The sequence below is a fragment of the Rhynchophorus ferrugineus genome, unplaced genomic scaffold (genome assembly GCF_030347505.1).
Source record: "Rhynchophorus ferrugineus isolate W39M unplaced genomic scaffold, kcgeb_rfMv2 rfM3, whole genome shotgun sequence".
Lineage (NCBI taxonomy): Eukaryota > Metazoa > Arthropoda > Insecta > Coleoptera > Curculionidae > Rhynchophorus > Rhynchophorus ferrugineus.
In genome coordinates, this window is record NW_027472582.1 from 66,175,464 (window position 1) to 66,202,793 (window position 27,330).

General features: G+C 30.7%; 1 protein-coding gene across 3 annotated transcripts in view; it reads right to left on the bottom strand.

The window, feature by feature from the left end:
* The window catches only part of sif (guanine nucleotide exchange factor still life), a 293,884-nt gene that overhangs the window by 245,536 nt on the left and 21,018 nt on the right, over positions 1 to 27,330 (bottom strand). For 2 of the 3 annotated variants that reach the window (XM_076399196.1, XM_076399195.1), the window contains exons 13-15: positions 27,110 to 27,287; positions 25,556 to 25,780; positions 19,593 to 19,725 (exon numbers count right to left, since the gene is read on the bottom strand). In XM_076399196.1, the coding sequence (XP_076255311.1) occupies positions 19,593 to 19,725; positions 25,556 to 25,780; positions 27,110 to 27,287 (536 nt within the window). The remainder of the gene's footprint in view (positions 1 to 19,592; positions 19,726 to 25,555; positions 25,781 to 27,109; positions 27,288 to 27,330) is intronic. The other variant, XM_076399197.1, reaches the window with a different exon arrangement.

Below are 27,330 nucleotides of genomic sequence, written 5' to 3' on the forward strand. Positions count from 1 at the left end.
TCAGCGTGATATTCCCGTAGAACCCATAATGAGCGTGATTCGGAGTGTTAGTGCGAAGTATTCTGAAAGACTATTAGTGCATCACAATGCACTCGCCAAACAGTTAAATGTACGCGATGACAGTGAAGTGCGTAGGCTCAAACGCAAACTGCCATACGAACTGATTACTCTAGACACATAGAGTGAGATTTAATAATCCCTGCAATAAGCTAGAATAGTTTTTAGAATAAGTTAGTATAGACTTTGATATAAGTTAGAGTACTATCTAGAATAAGATTTAGATTATAAGTTGTACAGTAGATGACTGACTGAAGTGATCTTCTACATGTCAGGATAGTTATATTATATTATATAACTGAAATCATATAATAATACTTATTGCTCACGGGCAGGTTGTTGACGTTCTAGGAGATTAATAACAAAAATCATCAAAACAGTAATATAACTCCTAAAATTATCTAGAGGTAATATAGAAGAAAGAGTAGAACTAAGTAGTACTATTGTCATTCCTGCTTATAAAACAGTCAATAAAAGAAGAATTAGACGTAATTAACCACAAACCTTGTTTCATGTTTATGGCGCTTAATTATAAAATTTAAACTTGGACATTTTTCGTGGACTTTATAAATTTTTACTTATTAAACAGTATTTATGTACACCTTTAACCAAATTATTAATAAGCATAAAAATTAATTACACCTTACAGTTTGTTTTAGAAAATACAAGCCTGCAATTATTAATTTTCGTGTCAAATGTTATACTAAAAGTAATTTGTACTTCATTTCCTTTAATATTTCATCACATTTCATGGCTAGTGTACTTTAGATATTCTCTCCAATTGTCAATACCATAAGAATTATCTTTTACAATTATTATTTACGAAGCTAACTAAATTTTAGGATTACGAAAATTCTCATTCAAATATTATATCAGCAAATTGTGAAACTTTGGTAAAATGTTTGTTTGTGGGCATCCTGAGCAAAGGCAATGTAATAGAAAAATAATAATTAGGTCTTGCTTTTTCTGGTGGGCGATAAAAACAAATAGTATTGTAAAGGGTAAAAATGTTAAATGTCGCATAGAGAGCTATTTCTATAGTTAATAATGAATAATGTGGATTTATTAAGTATTATAGTTATATATATATATAGTTATATATATTATATATATTATATATATATATTAGTATATAGTTATATATATTATAGTTATATATATATTATATATATATTATATATATAAGTATATAGTTATATATATTATAGTTATATATATATTATATATATATATATATATATATATATATATATATATAAAATGTGCAATTGGACAATAGGTTATCAGTATTCAAGTTATATATTGATTTCTGATGTAACTTGTGAATGTTTTATATAAATGTTAACTAGCATTCAAACAAAACATATTATTAAAATTATATTTTTTTATTTTCCCCTGTAGTTTATAAACCCGCATGGGGTCTCTATCTCTCTCATAATATTTTGAAAAAAACATTTTTATCGACTTCAAAAAATAAATAAGGAACCCACTAAAAATGTTAAAAAAATCAAACTTACATTTCCAACATAAAATAAAATGTTTTGAAATAAAATATGTACATAATAATCGTTGTAATAACTAAATAAAAAAAAATAATTAATTAACCTATCTACAACAAGTATTTTATATTCTAATGTATACACACAATTTAGCTTAATACCTATTTAAGCCTAGTTATCTATTTACAATTTCATAATTGCCGACTTGGTGGCGCAGTGGTAAAGCGGATGGGACAGTCCTCCTACTGTTGGGATAGCCGCGGGTTAGATTTTTACTCAATTACGCAGTTATTTTATTTAATATTATATTGAGTAGGCCAAATAAAGTTGCAGCTGGTATGGGGAAAAATAGGGATAAAGAAATAATAATTGAAAATAAAGAGCGCTTCCAGGCCCCAAGGTCCGATGCCTAGCCTTGAAGCTATTCTCCTACCCGGGAATCGAATCTGCGACCCCCAATTGGCAGCTAAACGCTTTAACAATTACACCATAGAAGGAATTGGCTAAAATATTTTTACGAGGACTTATATACTATAGATAGAACTTAAACAGCAAACTAAATGGCTTTTGTACTGAACGACTTCGGACATATTTGACATGAAATATTAAGATTATTTAACCCGAGGTCTTAATTATTTCCGAGAATATTTTATTTTTAATTATGAACATTTCTCGGTCCGTTTACGCGACCTCACGAATTTTCGTTGAGTTATCGAACTGACAGACGGTGAATTATTTAACGCCAAACGCCAAGAAGGAAAAGATAGTTTATGTACACCAGTCAGGAACAAATATTTGATGATAAATAACGCTGAGTGGTCGAATTTGCTAACGCAGGAAAGGCTGATTGTCGGCAAAAGGTTAGCAGTTTGTCGGAAGCGTCTGTTCAGTTACATTATCGGCGCTCCCAACACATCCTGGGCCATTTCGACCGGTAATTGAGGTTATGTCTAATTTTCGCCTCAGGTCAATTAGGTCCGAAAACCCGAAATTTGGCTGGTGATGTAACGAAACTGTTTTGATCTTGTAAAATGTACTCTAGGAATTTATCTGTTAATTGCTTAAAAGGGCATTTCATTATATATAATATATACATCATACGCTAAAATGGGTTCAATATATACTAGATTATTTAATCAATTTGTAAAACGAAAATAGCAAAACTTTTTTTTTCTAGAAAAAATTGCCTAGATTTTTTAATTAGGCTAACTATTATATAAAAGCTCGTTTCAGTATAACTTAGAACTAATAAAGAGGATGTTGTGCCTTGATTTGGCATTATGGATTAGAACTATATCTACCAGATTATTCAACTTCAAGCACATTTCGTATATAGAAATAAGCAAAAAAATATAAAACAACTTTAGAATGAAGATGTTTGGAATTCAAAAACAGCCTATTCCAAAACATGTTAGATCGTCCAACTGACGAAGTACTGGCTATTAAAACTGTGTATTCGAAAGAAGAATACCTTGTGTATATTAAGACTGAATACTGTGATGAATGAGCTGTATAAAAGCATAGATTTGGTTTCTGTTAGAATAAATTAAAATCCATTTCATTCAGTAAACTAAAACAGTTTTTGAATTAAAGAAAATATTATTGTTGTTTTAAACGCTTCGCCTTTCATAATTCCACAGTCGAGCAGATTAGATTTAGCATTTCGAGGAGAGTATAAGCCTGTTCTCTCTTAAATTCATTCAATTATCCGGAATCAAATTTATTATCAAGAAAAGAAGACTGATTAAACTTATATTGGCAATCGGACCGCAGTTAGTCGAAGCATTCTTGGTGTTTTGGGCAAAAGTATTGCAACTGAAGTTGTAAGGTGGAAGTGCTCTGAAGATTTGATATGAGATATAACATCTGAGAAGTGAAAAGTGCTCTGCGTGAAATCCGCTATCCATAAGCGGTTCCAGTTAGGAAATATTCAAGCTTGGAAAAACACTCCTAATCAGTGGATTCCACAAGTACCGCATATCAGGTAGTACCAGATTCAGACTGAAGTTGCTGTGATCTAACATCTGTCTACTGGAATTTAGCTCAGGAAAGAGAAGCTTACAGGTTAGGGTGTACAGTGTTATTTGGAGTCACCAAAACTTGGGAAACTTTTGTATACAGGGTATACCACGGCAATTTGGGTAGAAGTAATGCGATTCAGAAGACCATCAGTGGTGTGTTCCTGTCAAAACGGAAGATGTGATGAGTGAAGTATCTAGACATAAGGATTTTATTTATATCACGAAAATATTTTTCCGACAGTATCACTTGTTATGTTGATTAAATGTCGCCACTTCTTCGCCAAACCTTTTATGTACATCCTATGTTTGATCAGCGTCCACCTCAAAATAATATATTTATGAAGTAGAAAATAACAATGTGATTAGAGGTATTTATTTATCATAGGAGAGTAGAACTTTTAAGGTCAACATTGCACTGAAAGATGCTAAGAACTATCACAAGAGAAAATCCAAAAAATTTACGAATCTCATAAGCTACCAATAAATTATTGGTAAATTAGTGGTAGTTATTTATTCCACAATTTCAAATATAAATATCATCACAACAGTCCTTAAATGATATTAATATTTATAATTAGTATTTTCTTCTAAAAGAAAACAGTTTAATCTATTTTACATTGCCAATAGAAGAGTTAATAAGACATAACCTTTGTCATATCCTTATTCAAGATTCGTAGGCCATAAGATAATGTAATTCGTGAAAAAATATCATTTGTCAAAGAAAAAATTATATATATCGGGGTAATGTTCATGATATAACAGCTCAAAAAAGTCAACGTTGTTTCAATATTCAACGTATTTGCCGTATTTACCTCCCTCTTATTTCTTGCTATTCTCGCGTGTTAAAAATTTAAAAATAAATTACTAAAGCTACTATAAACACATTTTTTATTTCTGATTTTCTTTCACTTTCAAACTTTCAACTTTCATTGTAGAATTTGTTATAGTCTGTATTATTATTATTTAACAACATTTATTTAACTAGTTAGTTATTTAACAACGTGTTAAAAAGAAACGAGCTGATCTTTCTATGAGACTCAAAACATTTGGTGGTTGTTTGGACGTCAATCCTAATTAAAATTGCACAAAATACTTTTATTATACAAGCAAATCTTGAAACCAACATGGCACAGTAAATCTAATATTAACATTTCCCAAAATAAAATTCTTTGCAGCGTTATTTACGCCCCGTGATCTATTAGAATTGAACATATCCACAAAGATCTAAGGATACTAACAAACATCAAGAGAAATTGTATTATCACGAAAACGTCGAAGTGCTACAACTACTCAAGAGTGGGCTTACCCGGACGTTGAAGAGACGAAATCGCTTTGCCGAAAATCGAATCGAAAACTGTACCGTTAATAAAACTATATTCCTTCCAATAAAACTACCAAATTTATAATGCAAGGTAGCCGCACCAAATGTAAATTTCTGTTTATTTTGACTCTGACAACAAAACACTAATGTAAATAAAATAATTAAACCAAAATAACGCTATAAAATATAATTTATTTTAACATTACAGTACATCTAGTGCATATTCATTGAATAACTTAAATTACAGTTAATTAAACAGCCACAATACTTTGTAGGTTAGAGTGGTTTTACTACATTTACATTGACATACGGCAACGATGTCGACAACACAAATATAATTTTACAGGCAGTTTTGGTTACATATTCGGACGCATAAAACTTCATTCTGTCACTTTTTAACTAGAGTAATAATAATTAGTAAAATGAGAAAGGAAAATGCCCCAAATTTAAAAGGCATTTTACATTTCTATAAACTGAATTTGGCAATATGTTCGACGGTGTTGATGACGTGCATTGCCTGTTTTATTGGAAGGACTCTATGTGGAGTGCGCCAGTGGGGGTGCATAAACCAAATGCTAATTCAGTTTAGGCCTAGAATCTTAGATCTGAACTTTAAGAACTATATGAAGGATATACTACTTGATAGTTGAATGTAATTACTACTTTTAATATAAGCCATGTGCCTTTGAAATTATAGTATATTCAAAGTTATTTTGTATATACATCATCTAAATTTGTGACGTCAAAGCGTAACAAAGTTGCCACATCAACTCTGAGTTTTAGTTCAGTTTGGCTTTGACATACAACAAAAATCTAATCTAAATAAAATAATTGCACTTTTTTTATCAAATATAGTTTATTTTATCTTTATAGTACATCTAAATATTACAGTTAAATTACAGTTAGCCTCTATAATTTATAGGTTAGACTTATAACCTCTGATCACTATTGCTTTCAAAAATTTTGCATACGTCTGACAACCGGACGATTTCGACAGACTCATTCGTTTACGCGTTGGAACTAATCAGACATTGCGTCTCTTTTTAACTAGAATAAAATGAGAAGGAAAATGTTGTTTGATTCTGAAGCGAATTTACAAATTGCGGCAGGCAATACGTCAAATATCCTGATGTCGTATGTACAAAAAAAATTTCAATAATAGTGAACTCTAACGAATACCATAAATAATGCTCCAGATTCCGTATATAACCGAATAATCAATAGGATTCACTTAAGATTACGAAACTTCGTAATGCTAAATATTATTAACCGACGCCAGGCATGCAAATCGGGCAAGGCTTTCAGGCTCCAAAATCTACCTCTGGTAAAATTAACCGTGAGAACAAATGGAATAATCCAGCTGCCTGTCTAATAATATCGACGATGTTTGAATTCAACAAAACCTATAAACTATTAAACACCTGCGAATTGTCTCCTTTAAAATTTCAGATGAAAAAAAAATCAATGGTCGGTCCAGTTCAATAAATAAATAATTAGAGCACGAGCTACAGCTATTTCTGTCAGTTTTATCAGGCGTTGAAATTAATTCTTAGTTAAAAATTAAAAATATTTATTTAGAAGGAAGTTAATTTCATTTTTATTAGGTCCATAAAATAGTTTTAAAGGATTTTTTCAAACTTTACTTTGAAAAATCAACACAACGTATTTTATTCAACCTTTTTCCATATTTCAGGCAATTAAGGGGATCAATGTCGAAAAAACGATGAAAGCATCCACCGATCGACCTATTTTTTGATATCTTCATACAAGTAGTCAGAAGGACTGGAGAACAGCGGTAAATGTGATTTCACGGGATTGGAGACATGCTGAGAATAACATTGTTGTGTCTTTGTTCATATTCTGCTCATTTCTCGCGCACTGCTAACCTCCAGACCATTGTATATTAAATGTTTACACCAAACCAGGTGAAACGACTTCAATTTTTCCAAAATAAGTTCTTCAAGAGAATTTTAAACGCTCCATTGTTTGTCAGATATATTCCAAACTCACAGGGAAACTGATACTCCAAAAATCAAGCACTTGAATCCTTTCACAAACAAAAAATCAGTACAAGTTCTTATGAAAACGCGCTTGATCACTTAGCATCGCGTCAGCGCTAAATTTCTCTTTTCCAGGCTGAAACCTCCTCCTCTGTCGCTGCAGTCATAACATTTGCCCCCATTAGAAAGCGTCATATCTCTAAATTTAATGCAGTAACAGTAGCGATCCACAGGGGGTCAACTGTGAGGCCACATAACCCGATCCAACTTGTTATAAGGAAATTGTAAACTCAATTTCATGGGCTCAAATAAATTTATCAACGAATTTAGATAAATTATCCAGTACATTGAACTCTTTATACGCTAGGTCACGCTCCAATAATCACACTAAATGTTATTCGGCTTGGACCAATTCTGGTAAAGTAGAGAACTTCATTTTCAGTTTAAGCGGCTCTTCTGAGTCACGTCAGCCATATAAAGTTAGTGCTTATTTAATTGCTTTAGTAAGTGGCTATATCTGACCAAAAACCAAAATCTCTTCGTGGGGGTAGCCCGAATTGACCATTTCAAACCATTTCAACATCGCATATTTTGGTCGAGAAGTGGACATATTACGACAGTTCCAAGTTCAAGAAGTAATTAATTACGCTAGAGAGAGCCACATACATCAACGTCGAAGTGGAATACCCATCGTTTTGTTGTGCATATTATGGGATCAGCAGAATGTAGTATATTACAAACTGCTAAATCCATATGGAACTATGACGGAAGACACCTAACGACTTCAGTTGAACCGATTGAACGAAGGATTGCTTCAAAAAGATCTAGAAACAGCGAATCGCAGACGCAAAGTCAATGTCTTGCATACTACTGTCCTTCTGGTTACCACTTGTTTTGATAGAAGCAGAAATGTGGTGATAAAAGTGGCTGAGACATAATTTTAAAATGCAATTCAAGTGCGGAAATGGATCGATGAGTGGATAGTTCAAGCCTTTGGACACGGTATCTCTATTTTAGCAGAAAAATAGATAAAATTGTAGAATATTACGGAAAATATTTTGCTAAATAGAAATTGTATCAATGTTTTTCAGTAAATACCTTTTTAGTGTGAAAATATGATCGGAATATCAGACTTGGTAATTGAATTCTATTATTATTATTTATTAATATCTCTGCAACAGAAAATAACTGAACCCAACTTTATACTTATATTTAGTTTCGTATTGACGCATATACTTTCATTAAATTCTAATACAGCTACATCTGACGTAATTATATTAAAACATAAATTAATCAAAGAATTAACTTCTACATCATTTTAGAATTAAACATAATACTTATTCCCCTCAAAGCTTCAGTGTTCGCTGTTGCGTCTCTAATGGAATTTATATCTCATTGCAATTCAATTCTCATTTCTGAATTCCAACTGTCAGGAGTTATATTTCATTTTTCCTCCACGAAAATGATTTATGGCCGGTTGATCTTAATATCAATTCGGGAAATGCGTAAGTAATTTATAAGACAACCTAATTAATCTACAATAAGCCTCCGATATATTATGTTTAATGTCAGAACAAATTGCGTTTTATTATTTGTTTTACTGAACGAATTTTGTTTTCTTTTTTTGTTACCTTATTACTGACTAACCTACAATTTTTCTTAATGATAACTTAAATCTAGGTATATAACTAGGAGGAACCATCAGCCCTATCTCAGTCTCTGGTAAAATAATGTTTATACATGTCACTGCTGTATTTTTTTATTATATACAGTTCACTGCACAAGATCAGATGGTTTGATTCTTTTGAGTCTGTGTCCTATTCTGGTGTTATCCAAAATTTGTAATACTTCAAAATTCCCATGAGATTAGAGTCTTATTATGTACTGATACTTGTGATTTTCTTCCAATTAGCCAATACATGTTCTTATATTTTAATTCCAGTTCTTTTCTTTTCTTCTTTATATGTTTCTTTCAGCGAAGTTTTGCATCAAGATTCATTCCGAGATATTTAGCGTTGTTGCTATATGGAATGATAGTATTATTAAATGTTATTGGTGCTTGTACGGTTTATAGGTGAACTACACATGTACAGATTTACTTTCATTAATTCTTATTTTCCAAGCTTGTGTCCAATTATTTATGTTGTCACATGCCTGTTGTAATTTTCGTTTGGGTTCTTCACTATTGTCTCCGACAGCTATAATCGTAGTATCATCAGCAAATGTAAGCATCGTAATATTCTCCATTTGTGGTATATCACAAATGGAAAGTAGATAAAGCATTGGCCCGAGTACACTTCCTTGTGGTACACCTACTTTAATTTCTTTTATTGTAGACTAAGCTTCTTCTTGTTTAACTCTAAACATTCTGGTTGTAATCTACGATTTTAGTAGTGCGGTGTGTTGTTTTGGTACCATTTTCTGTAGTTTATGAACAAGGCCTTCACGCCAAACCTTATCGAAGGCTTGTGCTACACTTAAGAACATGGCTGAGCATATTTTTTTTAACTTCATAGGTTTTTTCAATAACATGTGTTATTCTGTGAACCTGGTCAATTATTGAATACTTGTTAATAAACCCAAGCTGGTTTGTTGGTGTTACCGACGAAAACATTTACAAAATGCACAAAAATTTGAATGGCCGTAAATTGAAATTGAATGAAATAGCAAACACTCTAAAGATATCAACTGAACGTGTACATTATATTATTCACGAATATTTGGGTATGAGAAAGCTCTGTGCAAAGTGGGTGCTGCTCAAGCTCACTTTTGACCAAAAACAACGACGAGTTGATGATTAGGAGCAGTGTTTGAAGATGATCAAGTGTAATAAACCCGAGATTTTCGTCAATATGTGACAATGGATGAAACATGGTTCCATCGTTTCACGTCGAAGTCCAATCGACTAATAGCCATTTACAGTGCAAAAAGCTCTTTGAGAATATCATTAAGCACGAAAACACACCACATGATTTCCATTCCATATGTTCTATTTGAAGTCAACGATCTGCATCAACGGTAGTCATCCATATTTATGGAAAATGGTTATGAAGAATTTGGACAAAACCGTGCGTACATACCATCAGAGATCAAAAGCCAATGAAGGAATGACATTTTTTGACATTTTAATCTTGTGCAAATTTTAGGATACTCTGTAAAATACAACACACTTTTACATTGATACAGTATAATAATTTAGCACATTAGCCGAACCTGATTTCTAACGCCTATCTAACTTACTGAAAATAAGTATTTTCATAAAAAAAAACAGTCATGCTATAATTATATTTATGAAGATAAAGCGAATATTGTTTTTTTGTTGAAAAGCTGGAAAAGATCAAGGACGTTTTTATATTTCTTTTGACGAAAATAAAACAGATCATTTATATTTAATAACTTATCAGACATAGAAAATAAATGTGTTTCTAATAAACAGAGTATTATTGGTTTTTCTCGATAACAAAAAAATTATAATATCAGCTATTTTTGGAAAATTACTTTATTCAATCTATTTTTAAAGTCTCATACCATGCCAAATCATTTTTGCTTTATTATCGTAGACCTTAATAAGAAAAATGTATTAGAGGTAACGACACATAACGATGTTTTGTTTCCTTTTTTGTCATTTTTCCAATTATGGCATAATCTTTAAAGAATATAATGAACTGAAAATACAGAAAGAGTTACAAAGAGCAGAATCTGTTCAGTAAGTATTGTCGATCGATGAGAAATATATTCTGCAAATTCAATTAATGTTAATCTCCTGTCTGATTCCAATTTTGAGGTGAGAACCTCAAAGAAACATGATGAAGATTCATACTGCTACAATACAACGTTCGATCTTAAGTTGACCACAAAAAAGCCCTTACAAGCCCACTCACGTTGGTCAGGTGACTTAGGGCTACTCTTTAGAATTTGAGAGATTGGGGGATGGGATCAAATTTTCATTTGTGAAATGCCGCTGTATCATAGCGATGTCCAGACATTTTTAAAAGAAGTAATGGGTGATTCAAAATGAATCACGTATGGCAATCATATATAATAAAGATCATAGTGGAAGTCCCGAGAAGCTTAATATAACTTGCAAAAGGAGGCCTCCATTATCTCGTTCCTTTTCGAAATATTTTATTAAAGCCGCAAATAATTTGTGACCCTGACTCTCTATTGTTTTCGGCATTTTCAAACGAAATGATACCATATCTTACGGAGCGATTTAAAATTTATCAAAATAATCAAAGCACTAAAACAACGTTTGTCGGTTTTTAATCTGTAGTAATAAGAACTAATATTTTGAATAATACGTACGCAAAATATTTAATCCAATAGTGTTAAAAAGTTTTAACTCTTACCTATAAATTAACGTGGCTGTATAATTAACTGTAGTTTCAAGATATACTATAATGTTAAAATAAATTATATTTAATAACATTTTTGTTCAATTACTTTATTTAGATTAGAATTTTCTTGTACGTCAAAGCCCAACTGAACTAAAACTCAGAGTTGATGCGACAACATTGCAATGTTTCGACGTCACAAATATCCATGACGCATTACTAAAACAACTTTGAATAGGCTATATATATATATATATATATATATATATATATATATATATATATATATATATATATATAAAACACTCACCACTGGTTTGAAATATATTAGACGCCAAAACATTGAATACTAATACGTCGAATATTAACAACGGAACACAAAAAAATAATACCCTGTACTTAAGATACAAATTCCCCACATTATTTCGCTAGAACAAACAACTACGATCTCAAACTTCCACACTTTTGATTTTGGCAACTTCACCATACTATAAACGAGGTACATAACTTACTATGTCTTCGAGCTGAGCTATAAATGTGGCCAAACACTAAACAGGCAGACGGTATACGATAAATATTATCGTGCCGAGATGGCATTCCATTATTTGGCGTTATAAAAGGTTCCGTGCAGAATGAGGCGTGACTTGGAGAGCATTAACTACGCCACTACAAAACCACCTGCTTTTAAACGTTACCGAAACCGTTAAGACGGTCGAGAAACGAAACATTGTTCTAAGCTATCGTCGTATCTAAACATGCTGATCGTTCGGCTAACAACAGAACCTATAACGATAGAGAATGAAACATGCGACATCGTTTATTAACGATTTTATCAGCAATTTCTAAATGAAATCAAGCGAATTCTAGTTTTGCATAAGGACGTTATATTTCTAATCTATACATAGTATAAAACAAAGTCGCCTTTTCTGTCCCTATATCCCTATGTGCGCTTAAATCTTTAAAACTACGCAACGGATTTTGATGCGGTTTTCAATAGATAGAGTGATTCAAGAGGAAGGTTTATATGTATAATACATGCATAATATACTAAGGCTACATTGCTAATTTTAGAGGTTTCTAACGTTATGTCGTAAATTAACCTATTTTTTTTTAGCAATTAGCAAAAACGCTGCCTAACCCTACGAGTTAGATCAAATTAATGTACTACAGTATTGTACACCATAAAAAGGTCTACAAAAAAGTCCGCGATGGTATATGTTTATCTTTTAGGGATAACCCACATTAACCATTTTTATTGTTTACTTTTTACGTGAGAAAATGGCTTATTTACGAAGCTATTTTAAGCAATACGGCATTAATCCTTATCGAATTAAGTACCTTAAATACAGTGTGCAATTAATATAGATCAATATGGTTCCTTACAGCATGTAAATTAAACAAATATTTTCGGAGATATTACAAATTTAAAATTTGCGTTTAAAAATGTGTAATGTAATAAAAATTGTATGAATTTAGATATTCCAAAGATAGCAGGAAATCTTCATAGTAAGTATAGGGGAAGAGGAATTGTTTTACTCCAAATTTAAGGCGTGCAGGCCAAGGGCAGTAATGAATGAACCAAAAATACTGGATCGATTTTAATCATGTTTTCATTGAGTGACATAGGCATATATATTTTATGCCCGTGCAAAGTCGGAGCGGGCCGCTATGTTTTTATATACAACGTTCATATTTTTTCTGTAGTGTATTTAATTTAGTATCAGCATTGCACCCGTGCGAAGCCGGGGCGGGTCGCTAGTGTATAATATACCTCAAAATTCACTTAAATTTTATTCAAGCTGTTTTAATTATGTTTAACGTAATGCTTTATTTTGAAAAATTGAGAAAATAATAATATATACACATATGTCGTGAAGAGAAATGAAATTACAATATCTAAGGAACAATGCGCTTATGAAATCACTTCAGGAATATTCAGAATATGGTTCTCATCCAAGGGTTTTTTGAACAATCAAAACAATAGGGATATTAAAGTTTTTAATATGGACGCAATTTTTACTTTTTCTATTTTCATTAACTTTCTTTTGTATGACTCATTAGCATTAGAGCAAGCTATCCGAAATAGATTTTTCAAATGTTGCATCATATGATTTTTTCACACATTTTTCAATAAAAGCCTATTTTTATACATGTAATATTAATCTATTCTGAACTCTACCTCTATTTTAATATAGAAATTAATATTTAAAAATGTATACCTGGAAGGAACAATATTAGATGAATATGGCGTGTCAACTAAAACTTCCCATTTATATTTTCCATGTATTTCTGACGTTTTTGCCATATAAAATCATTTTGTTACTCAATTCAGATCGATAAGTTAATTTGATGAACTTTTTTAGTTTGATCGAATATTTTATATCAAAGAAAAATAAAACTTGTCACAAATGGTTTTTTGGTTGTATGTGATAACAAATGTTCAAAAAATAGATTTTCAATTCAAACACAGCAGACATAAGAAAGTGTAAAACCAAAGACGAAGTTTTAACATAAATTTTATGTATGCCAAATTATATTATCTATTGCTTATATCTAAAAAGTCATTCACTTACTATGACAGTCACCAAAAGTAATTATATCAAAAGGTCATGTCAAAGTCACAGAAAATGTATAGTTTACTGTTGAAATCATCATGGGCAACTGATATTGAGACACAACAACTAGACTAAAAATTACTGCTGTAGCTTTTACAGGTTCTAAATTAGAAAAATAAATACAGCATACAATCACCAATCATTAGCATTGTTAAAACGTAGTTAATTAAAAATTCATAATTATTAAGATCAACACTAGCTGAAAACTGATAAACAAAACTCAAGAGCAAAAAAGCACTTGAAAAAATCGTCACACTAAAATGAAAGTAAAAAAGGAAAGACTCCAAAGGTAGTAGAAATAAGAAATAATTAACAAAATATCAATGGTCCATCAAAATTCAAGAAAAGTCGAAGTAATAGTCGTCGTTTCAATATATGGTACTCTAAATAGTATATAGTTACCTACGACTTTACAAACCTAAGCAGTTTACAAGAATAATAAAATAAATATCGATATAGCACCTTTTTATTTGAAATTCGATTCCATAGATATCTCTGAATAGGGTAAATTTACCACACCTACAGATATAGAGGATTTACCCTTAATCTACAGCAGTTTTCATTGGCTTAATCATACGTGATATTGTCCCAGTTTCAGAATAAATATTAACAGTAACGAGAACTTATAGTAGTATAAAATATTAGCATAGCTATCCCTATATAATAAACTTTAAATCCTTTCAAAATTTTATAATTCTTATAATACTTTGTATCTGCTATAACTACAACGGCTACTACTGACAATTTTATGTATCACAAAAATAAAAACGTTTTAAATCACTTTTTATATTAGTATAAAATGAAAATGCGTAGCAAAAATTAACTCACATATTCTTTATTTTTTTATCTTTAAATTTGTAATAAAAACACCTCTTGTAAACGAATGAACCCAATTCATTATATAATATATTTCGTTTTAATATCAATACAATCCGAATGCACTTTTACAAATTGCCTGTGAAAGAATCTAAAAATAATTTTAATTAGAAGCTTGGTGCTGATTCAAACGAGCGAGCCAACTTTCACAATTTTATAATCTAATTTGCATTAAGCTTAATGATATTATTATGTAACTCTCGTTGGCTTTCAATTATTCCTCCTTTAACAATAAAGGGTTTAAATTCATGAAAAATATTGCGTTTTTCAACTCATAAAATGTATTGATATTTTATATCAAGCATATCTCTTCTAATATGAAATTTATTTGATACCAAATTAGTTTAATATAGATGATATAAATATGACCATTTTGGAGCACATAGTCCTTTTCGAGCCATGTAGAAAATATTGAATATTTTTCTTTATTAATGTTTTTAAAGATATATGATACTTAAATATTATGTATATTAAAAGAAATATATTGACATCAACAACAAATATTTAAACCATCAAGGCAATTAAAAGCTAGGTATGTTTCCTAAAATGGGTTCATTGATGATACAATTTTTTATTGAATTCAAAACACATGGCATTCACATTACAACTAGTAATTAACTAAAACTATCTAGTAATTTTTCCTTCATATTGCTTTCAAATTCCAGATCTTTCTGACCTTCGACCATGTTTGAAGGTTTCAGGCCTAAACTTAATTAGTATTTGATGGATGTACTCCCACTAATATATTCCACATGGTTTTACAATACCGCACAATTTTCACACATAATGTAATAGTATTAGTTTAAAGAGCTTTGGTATCTTCACACTCCATTTTAGTCCAATGTTACCGAGCAGTTGTAGTACTTCGACATTTTTATATTTACGCAATTTGTATTAATGTGTTATTGGCAAACCGTTAAATTTCTCCACTCACTGTTCATACTCTTAGATCGGGCGTTAACAGTTCTACGAAGAAGGTCGTATGGGGATGTTAATAATTCTGTAGAGAACCTTCTTATAGTAAGTTTGGATCATTATTAATACAACTCCATAAAGCACACAGTAGGTTCACAATGGATTCAAAATTTATTTGTATAATAACAGTTTATCAAGGAGTATTAATTAAGATTATCTCCAAGAAACTACCACATTTTTTGAGCCTCATTGAGAATACGTAATTACAATATTGGCCCTTGCTGAATAAACTTAGCTGATAAAATAATTGCCGAGCTATTTGGCTTTCCTACTATTGACTAGAATTCCCGTCTCATATTAAAATGATGGTATTTGATGTCACTTGCTAATGGAGTCAATTGTTCTGTGTTGCAAATCAAAAGCTGACAAAATAATGTCTATATTCAAATATTAGCAAAAATTTGCCAATAAAATAAATTAATTTTTAAAATTGCTATACCTATAAAAAAAGGACAATCCAAAGTAGCAGTGAACTCAAGTCACCTCATTTTAAGACGTCGAAACGTCTAATTGTTACTGCATTTAACTTTGACTTTTATCTAATATTAGTTTTTATATATTACAGCTTTCTAATGCAAATAAAATAATGAAACAAAAATGTTAAAATATATTATTTATTTTTACATTATACTTCAATTTTCACTGCTACGTTGGATAGGCTATATATATATATATATATATATATATATATATATACACAACACGCATACACAATATCGACATGCAGCATCAAAAAAGATAGAAAAAGTAAAGAAAATAAATAAATTACTATGTATTCTGATATTCCGCCCAACAGAAACATCACACCCTAAACTTATTACCCACCACAACAAAAAAAACCGACGAAGAGCACCCTCAGGAGATCAAGCGTAGCGATAATAAGAGAATAAGAAACTTACATCAAGTCAACTTCAAACTACTGAAACTTAGATTTAAATCATATGCTACATCCGGTTGCATGGAAAACCCTGAAGCAGTTCATGAAAACCGAATCAGAAATAGACCTAACACTAACGGAAGAAAAACATAAAAAGAAATTGAACGTCTAGTAAGGAAAAAAAACTAAAAAAATAGTAGCTCAGATAAGCCCAAACAGAGTTGTTCACAATTTATTACCACTTCCATTGATTGAGCGACAAGAGTTGTTTGTGTTCTGCTGGTTACTGCTTATACTGTTAAACCTATTGGATAAGTTGCTTTAAACAAATTAATATACTAGGTTGCTTAACATAGCATAATACCATGACTTTGTTACCAGTAGTAGACATCATACAGGGATCTTTATAAAAATTAAAGGCAACAGAAATTCACATCAAAATTGTAAATATGTTAAAGAAAGAGGGCTCAAAAACTGTTACAAAAATTGAGTAGAAATTCTAGAAACTTTACTGGACATTTTAGATGGTGACTTTTTAGATTATCTGTTGTTATTGAAAAAGTTATGTGAACAATGTATTGTTCCAATAACTTTCGATAACCCGCTAACACCGCAGAAATACATTTGAGTATAACTTTATACATGATTTAAATGATAATGTCATCACTGTGGGTAAGTTTAGAAACCTTTTCCAAAAACTTTGAATGAAAAAATGACATTGATGTTCATATGAGCTAATATTTCGATTCTAAAGAGAGTTAAAGCCTAAAAATTAATTAGGCAAAAAGCAAAAAATAATTGGCATGAGTTTTTCTTTAAACACAAACAAATTCCATGGATTCTAAAAAAATGCCAGTTTACAAAGTGTATTTAAATATTTGATATCAACCTGAAAATCACATAAAAGTATATTTGTACAGTTTTTATTCTTATTTTTCTTTTGGGAAAGACCGAATATCAAGCCCGCGGGGTTATCTTTTATTTCCATTTTCATTTGCAGCTCATTTATAATACAATTGCGTCCTCATAATTATCAGCGCTCTCCCTTGCTGCCGCTTTTTTCGCCGAGATATTTTAAGTAACTTTAATTGGCAATTAGGTATCGTTCGATCAATGTCTGGCTAAACTTTGCGTGAAAATAAAGATCGACCCCAAACCGAAAAGCCGCAAAATCCTCCCCCCGATAGGCCTAAATTTATTATCAATATATTTTTTTCCGCCTCCTTTTGCTGTTAAAACAACGATAAAGGATTTGGAAAAATTCCTTCGGTTGATTTTCCGACAGAAAAAAAAACCGCTTCCCCTTGTTTATTTAGCTTCTCGTCATTTAGTCCAACTGACTGACGATGATGACTTTTACCAGTTTATCTAAAGTATTATCAACATTTTGTTTCCACTAATAATACACCATTTTCGCTGTGACTAATAACTAATAAATTATGCAACGAATTCGTATTAAATATGGTATTTAATTTTAAATGATATGAATTACATTTTAAGAAGAAAACTACAAATTTTAAAAAAATCGCATTATTTTCATCAACAATCAATTATAGGAGAAAAACATGAGGTCTGGCTCTGAATTCCAAGTCACTCTTATTTTTCCAACGAATGCCTTTAAAAATAACAAATATTTATATTGCAGGAATTGCAGAGATTTTTCTTCACAATTTAACGAAATGACACATACTGACAAGTGAGGCTTCAACATGTGGTTGGTTAAAAATGTACCCGCAACGACTTAATACACAATAGCACCATCTGTTGTAAAGGCTTTTAAATTAATTTATAGGCCTGATAACTACTTCACCTAAATGTGAATTTATCAAGGAAAAATGTAATTCTTCGACTTCATACTACCGAGGATAAACTGCGGATGAGATAGGACATCAAGGACATTCAGCTACATGGATAATATTTCAGTAGCCAAATTTCTATTCATTTCAAAATTGTCACTTGACAATTTAGAACTGTAACATACACCATCCTTACAAATAAGCATTAATTAACAGTTTATATAGTAGTAGCGTCCGAAAAGGTTCCCACATTCTACGGTTTCACGGATACACTTTGCATACACGATATATAGATTATATTTAACTAAAGCCCGTAGACAACTTAAAACCTAACGATCCCGTGAGATAGTTCCATAATTTTAACAGTATTAAAACATTTACACGAAGCTCTAAAGCTTGGGTCATGTTTCTCTGGCGAAAAACAAAATCTGATAAAACAATGTAAAGTTCTTTTTATTCGTTGCTATGCAATATATTGAATAAATGAACGTCGCATGGTCAAAGCTAATTAGATTTTATTGCTTAAAATCAAATTAAATGCATTACTGCAACGTAACAATATTTTATTTATTTATGGTCAAATTGTATTTCTTTCTTCAATATTTAATTAATTTTATAATATGTATACTTTTTATAATATATATTTTTTTGAAATGAATTAAAATTTATTATTTACACTTGAAGATATAAACAAACATACCATAGACTTGGTAAGTTTTTGGTAAAAATAATGGATATATTTCATGATTCGAAGACATATTTTGTTCTTATTGGAACATTCTTGATTTACACAATTCTTCTCTATATGATACACGCATTATTATTTATATAGATAACATTATTTTAAGTTCTTCAGTGGTTAATTGAAGTGATAATATAACTACAAAATCAGCCTTTAACTTTCACTTTAGATCTTAGAATAAAGAGAATTAGTGACCACAAATAATGTTTAATATAATAAACATATCAATTGGAAAAAGTCTTAATATATAAAATAAAGTAACAAAAACACTTATTTGCTATTCTCACTTTATAAAAATGTAAAATCTGCTGTCAAGTTATAAATCAAAGTATCCCTTAATTTTTTAAATAAAATTGTGTGTCGTTTCACTCTCAATATCAAGATAGCGTTGCATGAATAAATTAACGAGCATCGCACATATTTAGCTAATTGGATGGGTTCGCTTATCTTAAGTAGACTTCGAATTTTAATGCACTTACCTCAGATGACGTCAAGTAGCACAATCTGGAATCGGCACTTTCAATTGATGCCTGTTGCACGATGCCATATCTGGTTGATTCTCGGTCGCTCATGTAATCGGATCTAAGGCTGTCTTGACGATCGAATAGACCTCTGAAAATTAAATTATAGGAAAATTAGGGGAATTAAAAACCATGACATTATGAAAAGATTATTAACATTTTTATTTTTATTGATATTTGAATTAGCTGTTGGATCAGTATCATATGCACTCATTCTTGCCTTGCTTTTTATATTTCGGGGCGGCCTTAAATGAATATTGCAATCCAGTAATTAGCGCTTCTATTTTAAAGAGTGGCATTTTAGAAGCAAATCATTTCGACTTAAAGTGGAACTTAATCGCCAACCTTTCCAAGCTATTATTCCTAACAACTTTGTTGATTAATTGTAAACTTATCAGACGTACAATCTTAATTTAATGATTTTGTGTGTTTTATATAAATGCTGCAAGGTCAATTTAAGTTATATAACATGCGTACAAGCAATAATAGTTACCTACATCCAAATAGCAAAAAACATGAATCATTGATCTGCAATCTTAAACATGAAATATTGATCTTCAGTTCTTCCTTGCCTATAAACTATTCGTTTTACATTACCACAGTTTTCTTTTAGCGCTACAATTCTACAATATTTTGCACTATACATCTCTTAAAATAATTTAAATTTCGAGCAAAATTATAATTAAGCTTATTTTCAATATGTTTTAAATTAATTAAATTAAGTTTTCAATTAAGTGAGTTTTAGTAATTCAAAACAAATAAAAATAATTTATTCAACCATTTTAAGACTAAAATCAGGATTTTCCATAGCGTCACTTATCCAATTGTATAACTAGGGTACCCCAAATACGATTATCAAAATAATTTATCAATTTTTGTTCTTGATTGAAGATCGAATGACTTCCTCACAAATTTCTGTTGCAACATCAACCTTTGCGGTGGAACACACAACGACACTACCTAAGAAAGACATAGGTTAAGAGTATAGCGCGATATAAAAAATAAAGTAGAACATAAGTGTTCTCTTTTGAATACCTTCAATTAACTGCAATCAAATTAATTAACAAGAAAAGAAGGCAGCCTGACAATGGATTGGCAATCTATCCGCAGATGAGACTGTAAAGTCACAAAAGATGGATTAAGGTGCTCAAGGACCCCTAGCCTTAACATCAAAGTAGTTCGTGGTTTCCAGGCACATGCATCACAGTTGAAGATATTAAGCCACCAAATGCGGACTGAAATTGCTGTGAATTAATCTAGCCTGCTGGAATTTGGATAAAACCTCGCAGTGCCACCAATCCGGACTGTGTAATCTGGAATCTCCAATGGAAAACTTGCGGACAAAGGTACAATTACTGCTCAAAAATAGTCTTACAACTATTAGCTCTCCAGATGAAATAACGACCACGTACTATGGCGGCTTCTTAATGGATTTGGATGGTCCTCTTGGATTAACCCATGATTTTTTGCCATTCCATCATTTTGGATCTTTATTATCGCATGCAAACATCTGGATACAGTTGCGTCTGCTAATGAACTGCTAAACTGTCCTAAGAATTGCTGCCCAGACCATTTATTTTCTCATCGATATCAGAATCACCACTTTTAAAATAAAAAAAAGGAAACTTAAATGCTAAGGAGCAACCTCACTCTAATTAATCACATATTCATCAATAGATATCGCTGATCAAAATACATGCAAAAACCTAATAAAGGCCCCTAATATAGTTAAATATCATTATTAAACATATCATATAATAATAATTGTGAAAAATTATACTGAAATCACTATATATTGGAGGAATTTTCAACAGATCCCCAAACTCTTCTTTTATTAGGTTTCACTATATCATATTTATTATTTTGCTATATAAACAACCATATTTCGCATCTCCAAAGAGGTCGAATTAGGAGCCATTAAAATATTATTTTAGAATAGTCTTCCTCTTCTTGTTAAATTCAAAAAAAAAACGTTAATAAAAATCACTTTATGCTTTTGGAAAAGAATTAGTTTTGAAAGACTAGAAAAGGTGATTTTGATACATCATATATAAGAGTCAAGTTTCGAAAAATACGTTATCCAATCGGAAAATGATTTTCAGCATAACATTAAAGAACTCAATAATGAATATTTCATTATATATATTTTAAAATCTAATAAAGTATAATACATAGTACATTCACTTTATAAAATATGGCTGCATTTTATGAGTTCTATAACTATTAATTTTATAGTTTTTACTGAGATATATTCATGTTGTTTATTATGTAATATTTTTGCATACCTTACACCTGTAAAACTATTAACATGTTTTAGGAAGTTACGAAGATTTGATTGACATTAAAATATATATATATATATATATATATATATATATATATATATTATATACATAAAGACCGACACATCCGTATTATTCCATTATTCTATTTAGGCTCTTATTCAAAAAGTAACATATTAAATACCATTCACTTCAATTTCATAAACTAAACAAATGAATAACTTAATTATTACTCTCATTTGTTTTGAATTGCTAACTAGATCTTTTATTGTCAATACTCGTAGGTTGATTATCGAAGCACTCTATTATAATAGAACCATCCGGGTAGTGTTACACTATACAACAAGTAGTGCTGGACCTGATTATCGTAACCATTTGTTCTAAAACTACCTGCATAGTGGACGAATAAAACGGATTAGACTGTTTTCTAATAAATAAGAACCCTCCTTTTGAACTGTCCCTTTGTATCACCGTTCAACAAGTTGCCTCTTCTTTCCGTAAAATATAATAGTTAATCAGTTATCTTTTAAACACTAACGTGCTAAATAAGTATTCCTAATAAATATTAAGTTTAAACAAATTAAACAATCCAACAACAATTAATCAAGTTCAAATCAGTTTAAAGAAACAATTAGTCCAAGAAATATATCCAACAAACAATCCAAATAATACTTTCCATCCTCAGCAATAAAAATAATGAATAACAACTGAACCAATAACATTCCTCCATCTCATCACCCACATTATATTTACTCATCCTACATGTACAGAAACAAGGCAGGCCGTGCCAAATAGGCATTTCTTTCTGAGATTTTAAATTAACTGTTTTTTCCCTCCGATGAACTTGTGTCTCTTCAAAGGAAGTTCAGCGCTTGTGAGACAAACGTGTCTGAACGAAATTACTTCTCCTTATTTTACGTTTTTAACGAAAAAAAAATTGGAGAGAATAACCGGTATTGTGAATGTAATAAGGGAGAGAGAAATTTAAAAAGTATATAATAGGACATTCTTTTTAATATAAGATGTAAAATTTAATAAAAAAACTCAATAAGTCTCAGGTCTCCCACACAGATGGCATCACTGTTGATGGGCTCATATGGTCAAATTACTTACAAACTTCGCGTTTATCAAAGCTGTTCTTTATGAAGAACCACACTATTGAAGACAAATATTGACTGTTATTCTAAATTTAAACATAATCAATCAATCGCTAATGAAAGCTTTCAATGCCCAAAAGTGATTGTTCATAAAAATATTGAAAAAGGCAACAAAGCCGCTGGATTAAGGAGTGTAACATAACTGACGTTAAAGATGTCATAAGGCATTATCAGTTCTTAACATTACCCAACAAAACATAAAATCGACACTGAGCTTAGACTAATGAATGTATCCAAAACGATTTGTAGCTCTTTAAACAAGTCTAAAGTCTAACTTATTGGCACTAAATGTGAGCCCACGAAACTACCATACAAATTATTTTAAAATATACAAATAAGGTTTGTCGCAAACGATTCTCGGAACATACTTACAACAAATACAAATATTATGCAACAAAAATGTATTTCTTCTTGCTTCTTTTCAAAATATCTATGAATCGTTATGCTTTTACAATGATTTCTCGTCAAGTATCATTCTTCATAAAGATTTCTAATACATATTATACATACATTTCTAATACAAAGGGTTTTACGATTTTTATCAATATTATTTCTTAAAATAGAATATGAATAATAATTCCTAAAGAGGCAATATTTGCATCAATAGCGTGAACTGCTTTAAAAAGCGTATACAGATTTTCTGAGGAGAATAAAAAGTAAAAGAAAAAACAAGAGTTAACGGTTATAAAGCGTTAAAATATGCAACAGGATACTTGTATTTTTTATTTTCTTGTAACATTATAAATAATTTTTAAAAATATACAAGAACCAAGCTATATTTATTGAGAATGGAAAGATTCATACACATTTTCAGAATTTTTATTTATATAATATGTTGAATTAAGACAGACAGAAATTAAGACATAATAGCAATATCGATATATTCTTCTTCGTTCGTAATCGTCACTTATTGCTAAATCTGATTTTTACAGAAGATGTTAAAAGATGTAATTTTATATTCAGCTCCTATTATGAGGATGTAACACAATTCTTCTTCTTGGTACTTTACCGAACACAATAAACATACATGATTTTCACCATATTATTCAGCAGTCTGTCTTTATCTCTGCTGAACTAATTTGATATATTGAAATAATTGTCAGATTCATAATCAGCGGGTCTTATGTGATATAGGGAAGCTCCTTTTGTGAATCCTTCATTTATTATGGCAGATTTAGTAATTGTGAAGCGGAAAGAAGCATATCAAGCCACTAATAATCTGTACTTATAATAAAATTATGCGTAGTAGTCATTGACAAGTTTTGGCACTCTTCCATCACTATATACCCGAATATCAAAAACAAAACTGACCCACAGACTATCAAAAGACTGCAATATTCAATAAATAACTTTTTTAGTTTCTTGGATAACTAGATTTTTCTACTCTCACTGTGCCTTGATACTTAAATACTTAAATTAACAGAACAGTATAGAATATTTATTATTGTATGTTTAAGAGGCTCAAATAATTAACACACCATAATTCACTGTAATTAAAAAAAAATCTTGAAGCCAGTATGTACTTATGGTGTACAAGTATGAAAAGAAAAAAAGAACGTAAGAAAGAAAGAGAAAGAAAGTAAAGAAATCCAATATCAACTTGATCCAAATTTACTTAAATAGAACTTATCGCAGCATTGTTAACGCTCCATGGTATAATGAAGGAATTATGACATCAACAAAAATCTAAGGGGTACCAACAATCAGGTAAGAAATAAAACGGTTTGCGAAAAAACACCAAGAGAGATTGCATTAACATAAGAACTGCTGGACATGAACAGACTAACCCTGAGGTTGAAGTGACAAGAACCCTTTGAACTAATATAGTTAAATTATGTGTGTCCATCAAATATTAAATAAGATTAGGTCTGAAACCGTTGATCTAGACTAGACTAGAACAAAAATTACTGAATAGATATTGTAATATGTGTGCTATGTGCTTTAATTTAAAAAACTACGTGGCGTTACTGATACTTTATATTGGGTAAACACAATCGTAAATAGCCTCATTTTTTAAATTATTTTACACCCAAATATTCCAATTATGTCAACTCCTTACTTTTTTATTTTTATTGAAATAAATTGAAATGATAACAATTATAGCTTAGTTCTTGAAACTTGCAGAGAATAATTTTACCAGACTTGTGAACACACTATATTAAAATTTAGTGAATTTAGAAAGCAGTATTTACTAAGCTGTCTACATAAAACTTTCAGTATCATAAAGAATTCGAAAAAATGGGCTAATATTAGATTGCCTTAAAAAGCCTTCAAATACCAGCGATCAAAAAAAATCAGAATGTTATAGAAGGCGAACAAAATAATAATTTATTTAATTATAATGTTATTACAAGTCCGTTATTATAAGTATAAATTAAACATCATAAATAGTTTGCTTTTCACTAACAATATTTGGAGCAATAGCTAATATAGTAACATCCATTATTACATAGTAAATTAAAAAAGGCAAAAATGAACGTACCTCTGTTCAAAACTGTCAGCTCTATTGCTCTTGTATCCGCTGTCATTCATGCTGCTATCTTGACGCAAGGAAGGAAGCGAGTCCCATGGCGATCTTTTATGTCCAGAAATAATCGGGCCCTGCGACGAGCCGAACGTCGAACTTCCAGACTTCCATCCATCCGAATGGCGGAACCATTGAGCTCTGCTGGATTCGCCGATACAGGAGGCACACCGAGAGCTAAAACTATAAATATGAAAAGAAATTTGAAGAAGAAAGCTTCAAAAATTTTATATGATTATAATATTTCATAGTTTAACGGCACTACGGTATTTTAAATATATTTCGACCGCTTAAGTAATACTCTTTATATATAGCAACTAACATTTTTTCTAGTTTTTAAAACATCTTGAAATCAATTTATGTAATGGACTAAAAGGCTTCCTCGGTTGAGCTCCTGAATTTGGAGTATGAGTTTCAGTTTCGAGAATAACCAAGAGCTGAATCAAGCAGATATGACAGTTATCGTAATAGTAAACCTGTAACTTCAATCATTTAAAATAAATAATTCGACATAAATGATTCCTAATACTTAAATAACATTTATTGTTAAGATTTTGGTTAAATATTATTAGGTATCAAAAACATTTGCGTTCGACAAAGCAATTACCACTAAAAATATAAACTTTTGGCAACATTCTGAAAATAATTATAATTCGCAGGTATTTCAAAATGGTGACCCTCAAAAACAAAGTAAATGATCACTCATAGATTTGATTTCTTATTGGCAAGTTTAGGCGTATCATATATATTGCTCTTTTTTGGCTTTATACTACAAGATTTGCTACAAAAATGATTTGGAAAAAAAACATACCAACGAAGGAAACAAAAACTAAACTTAGACAACATAAATATGCTCATTAATGAAAGTAAAATGCATTACTTTAACATTACTATTATTTCATCAACACTATTCCAGTATTCCTCCCATATCCGCCTTATTCTTCGGTTTGTTATAAGTATCGTCGTTATTCTGTCGGAAAATTTTGCTGCCTATTTTTATCTTATAGTGTCTTATGTCATATCTCAAGAAAAAAATATAAGATCTGAAGATATGATTAGGCCGAAACGTCGTCACTAAAACAACACTCCTCTTGAGAACCATACGTGGATGTGAACATGCCACACACATACATACATATATATATATATATATATATATATATATATATATATATATATATATATATATATATATATGTATATATATATTTAAAATTTTAAATGATTGATAGAAATTTGCTTTAAAATACGTTTCAGTGAAGACACTGAGTTTTCAAGCAACTAATATAATTAAGGCGTTTTATTTAAATTAATCCAAATTTTCAGTTGGCTTTACATTACTGTCTGTGTATCAATATATGTCACTCAACTGTAAAAAGGCATTTATCAAGAAATTGCCTCCTACTTGAAACGATAGTAATACAGATTAAACTGTAATTTGTCGGGAATATAACTCGGGACCAATTCGTATTCCGCCGCCGTAATAGGCGTACGAACGATGAAAAAACCTACCTTGAGTTATGATCGCTCATATATCCGCGCTCCCTCTCCCTCTCCTTTTCTCTTTCGCGCAGCAATTCGTTCCTATCGCTGTAGTATCCGTCTCTGTCACGGTCGCGATCTCTTAAACCTAAACGATGATTAAATGGTAGTGTCGATGATTTATTCATTGAAGCACTGGAAGCTGGTCCTGGAAAAGAAAACAGACGTCTTTAGTGGATTACATAAACTGT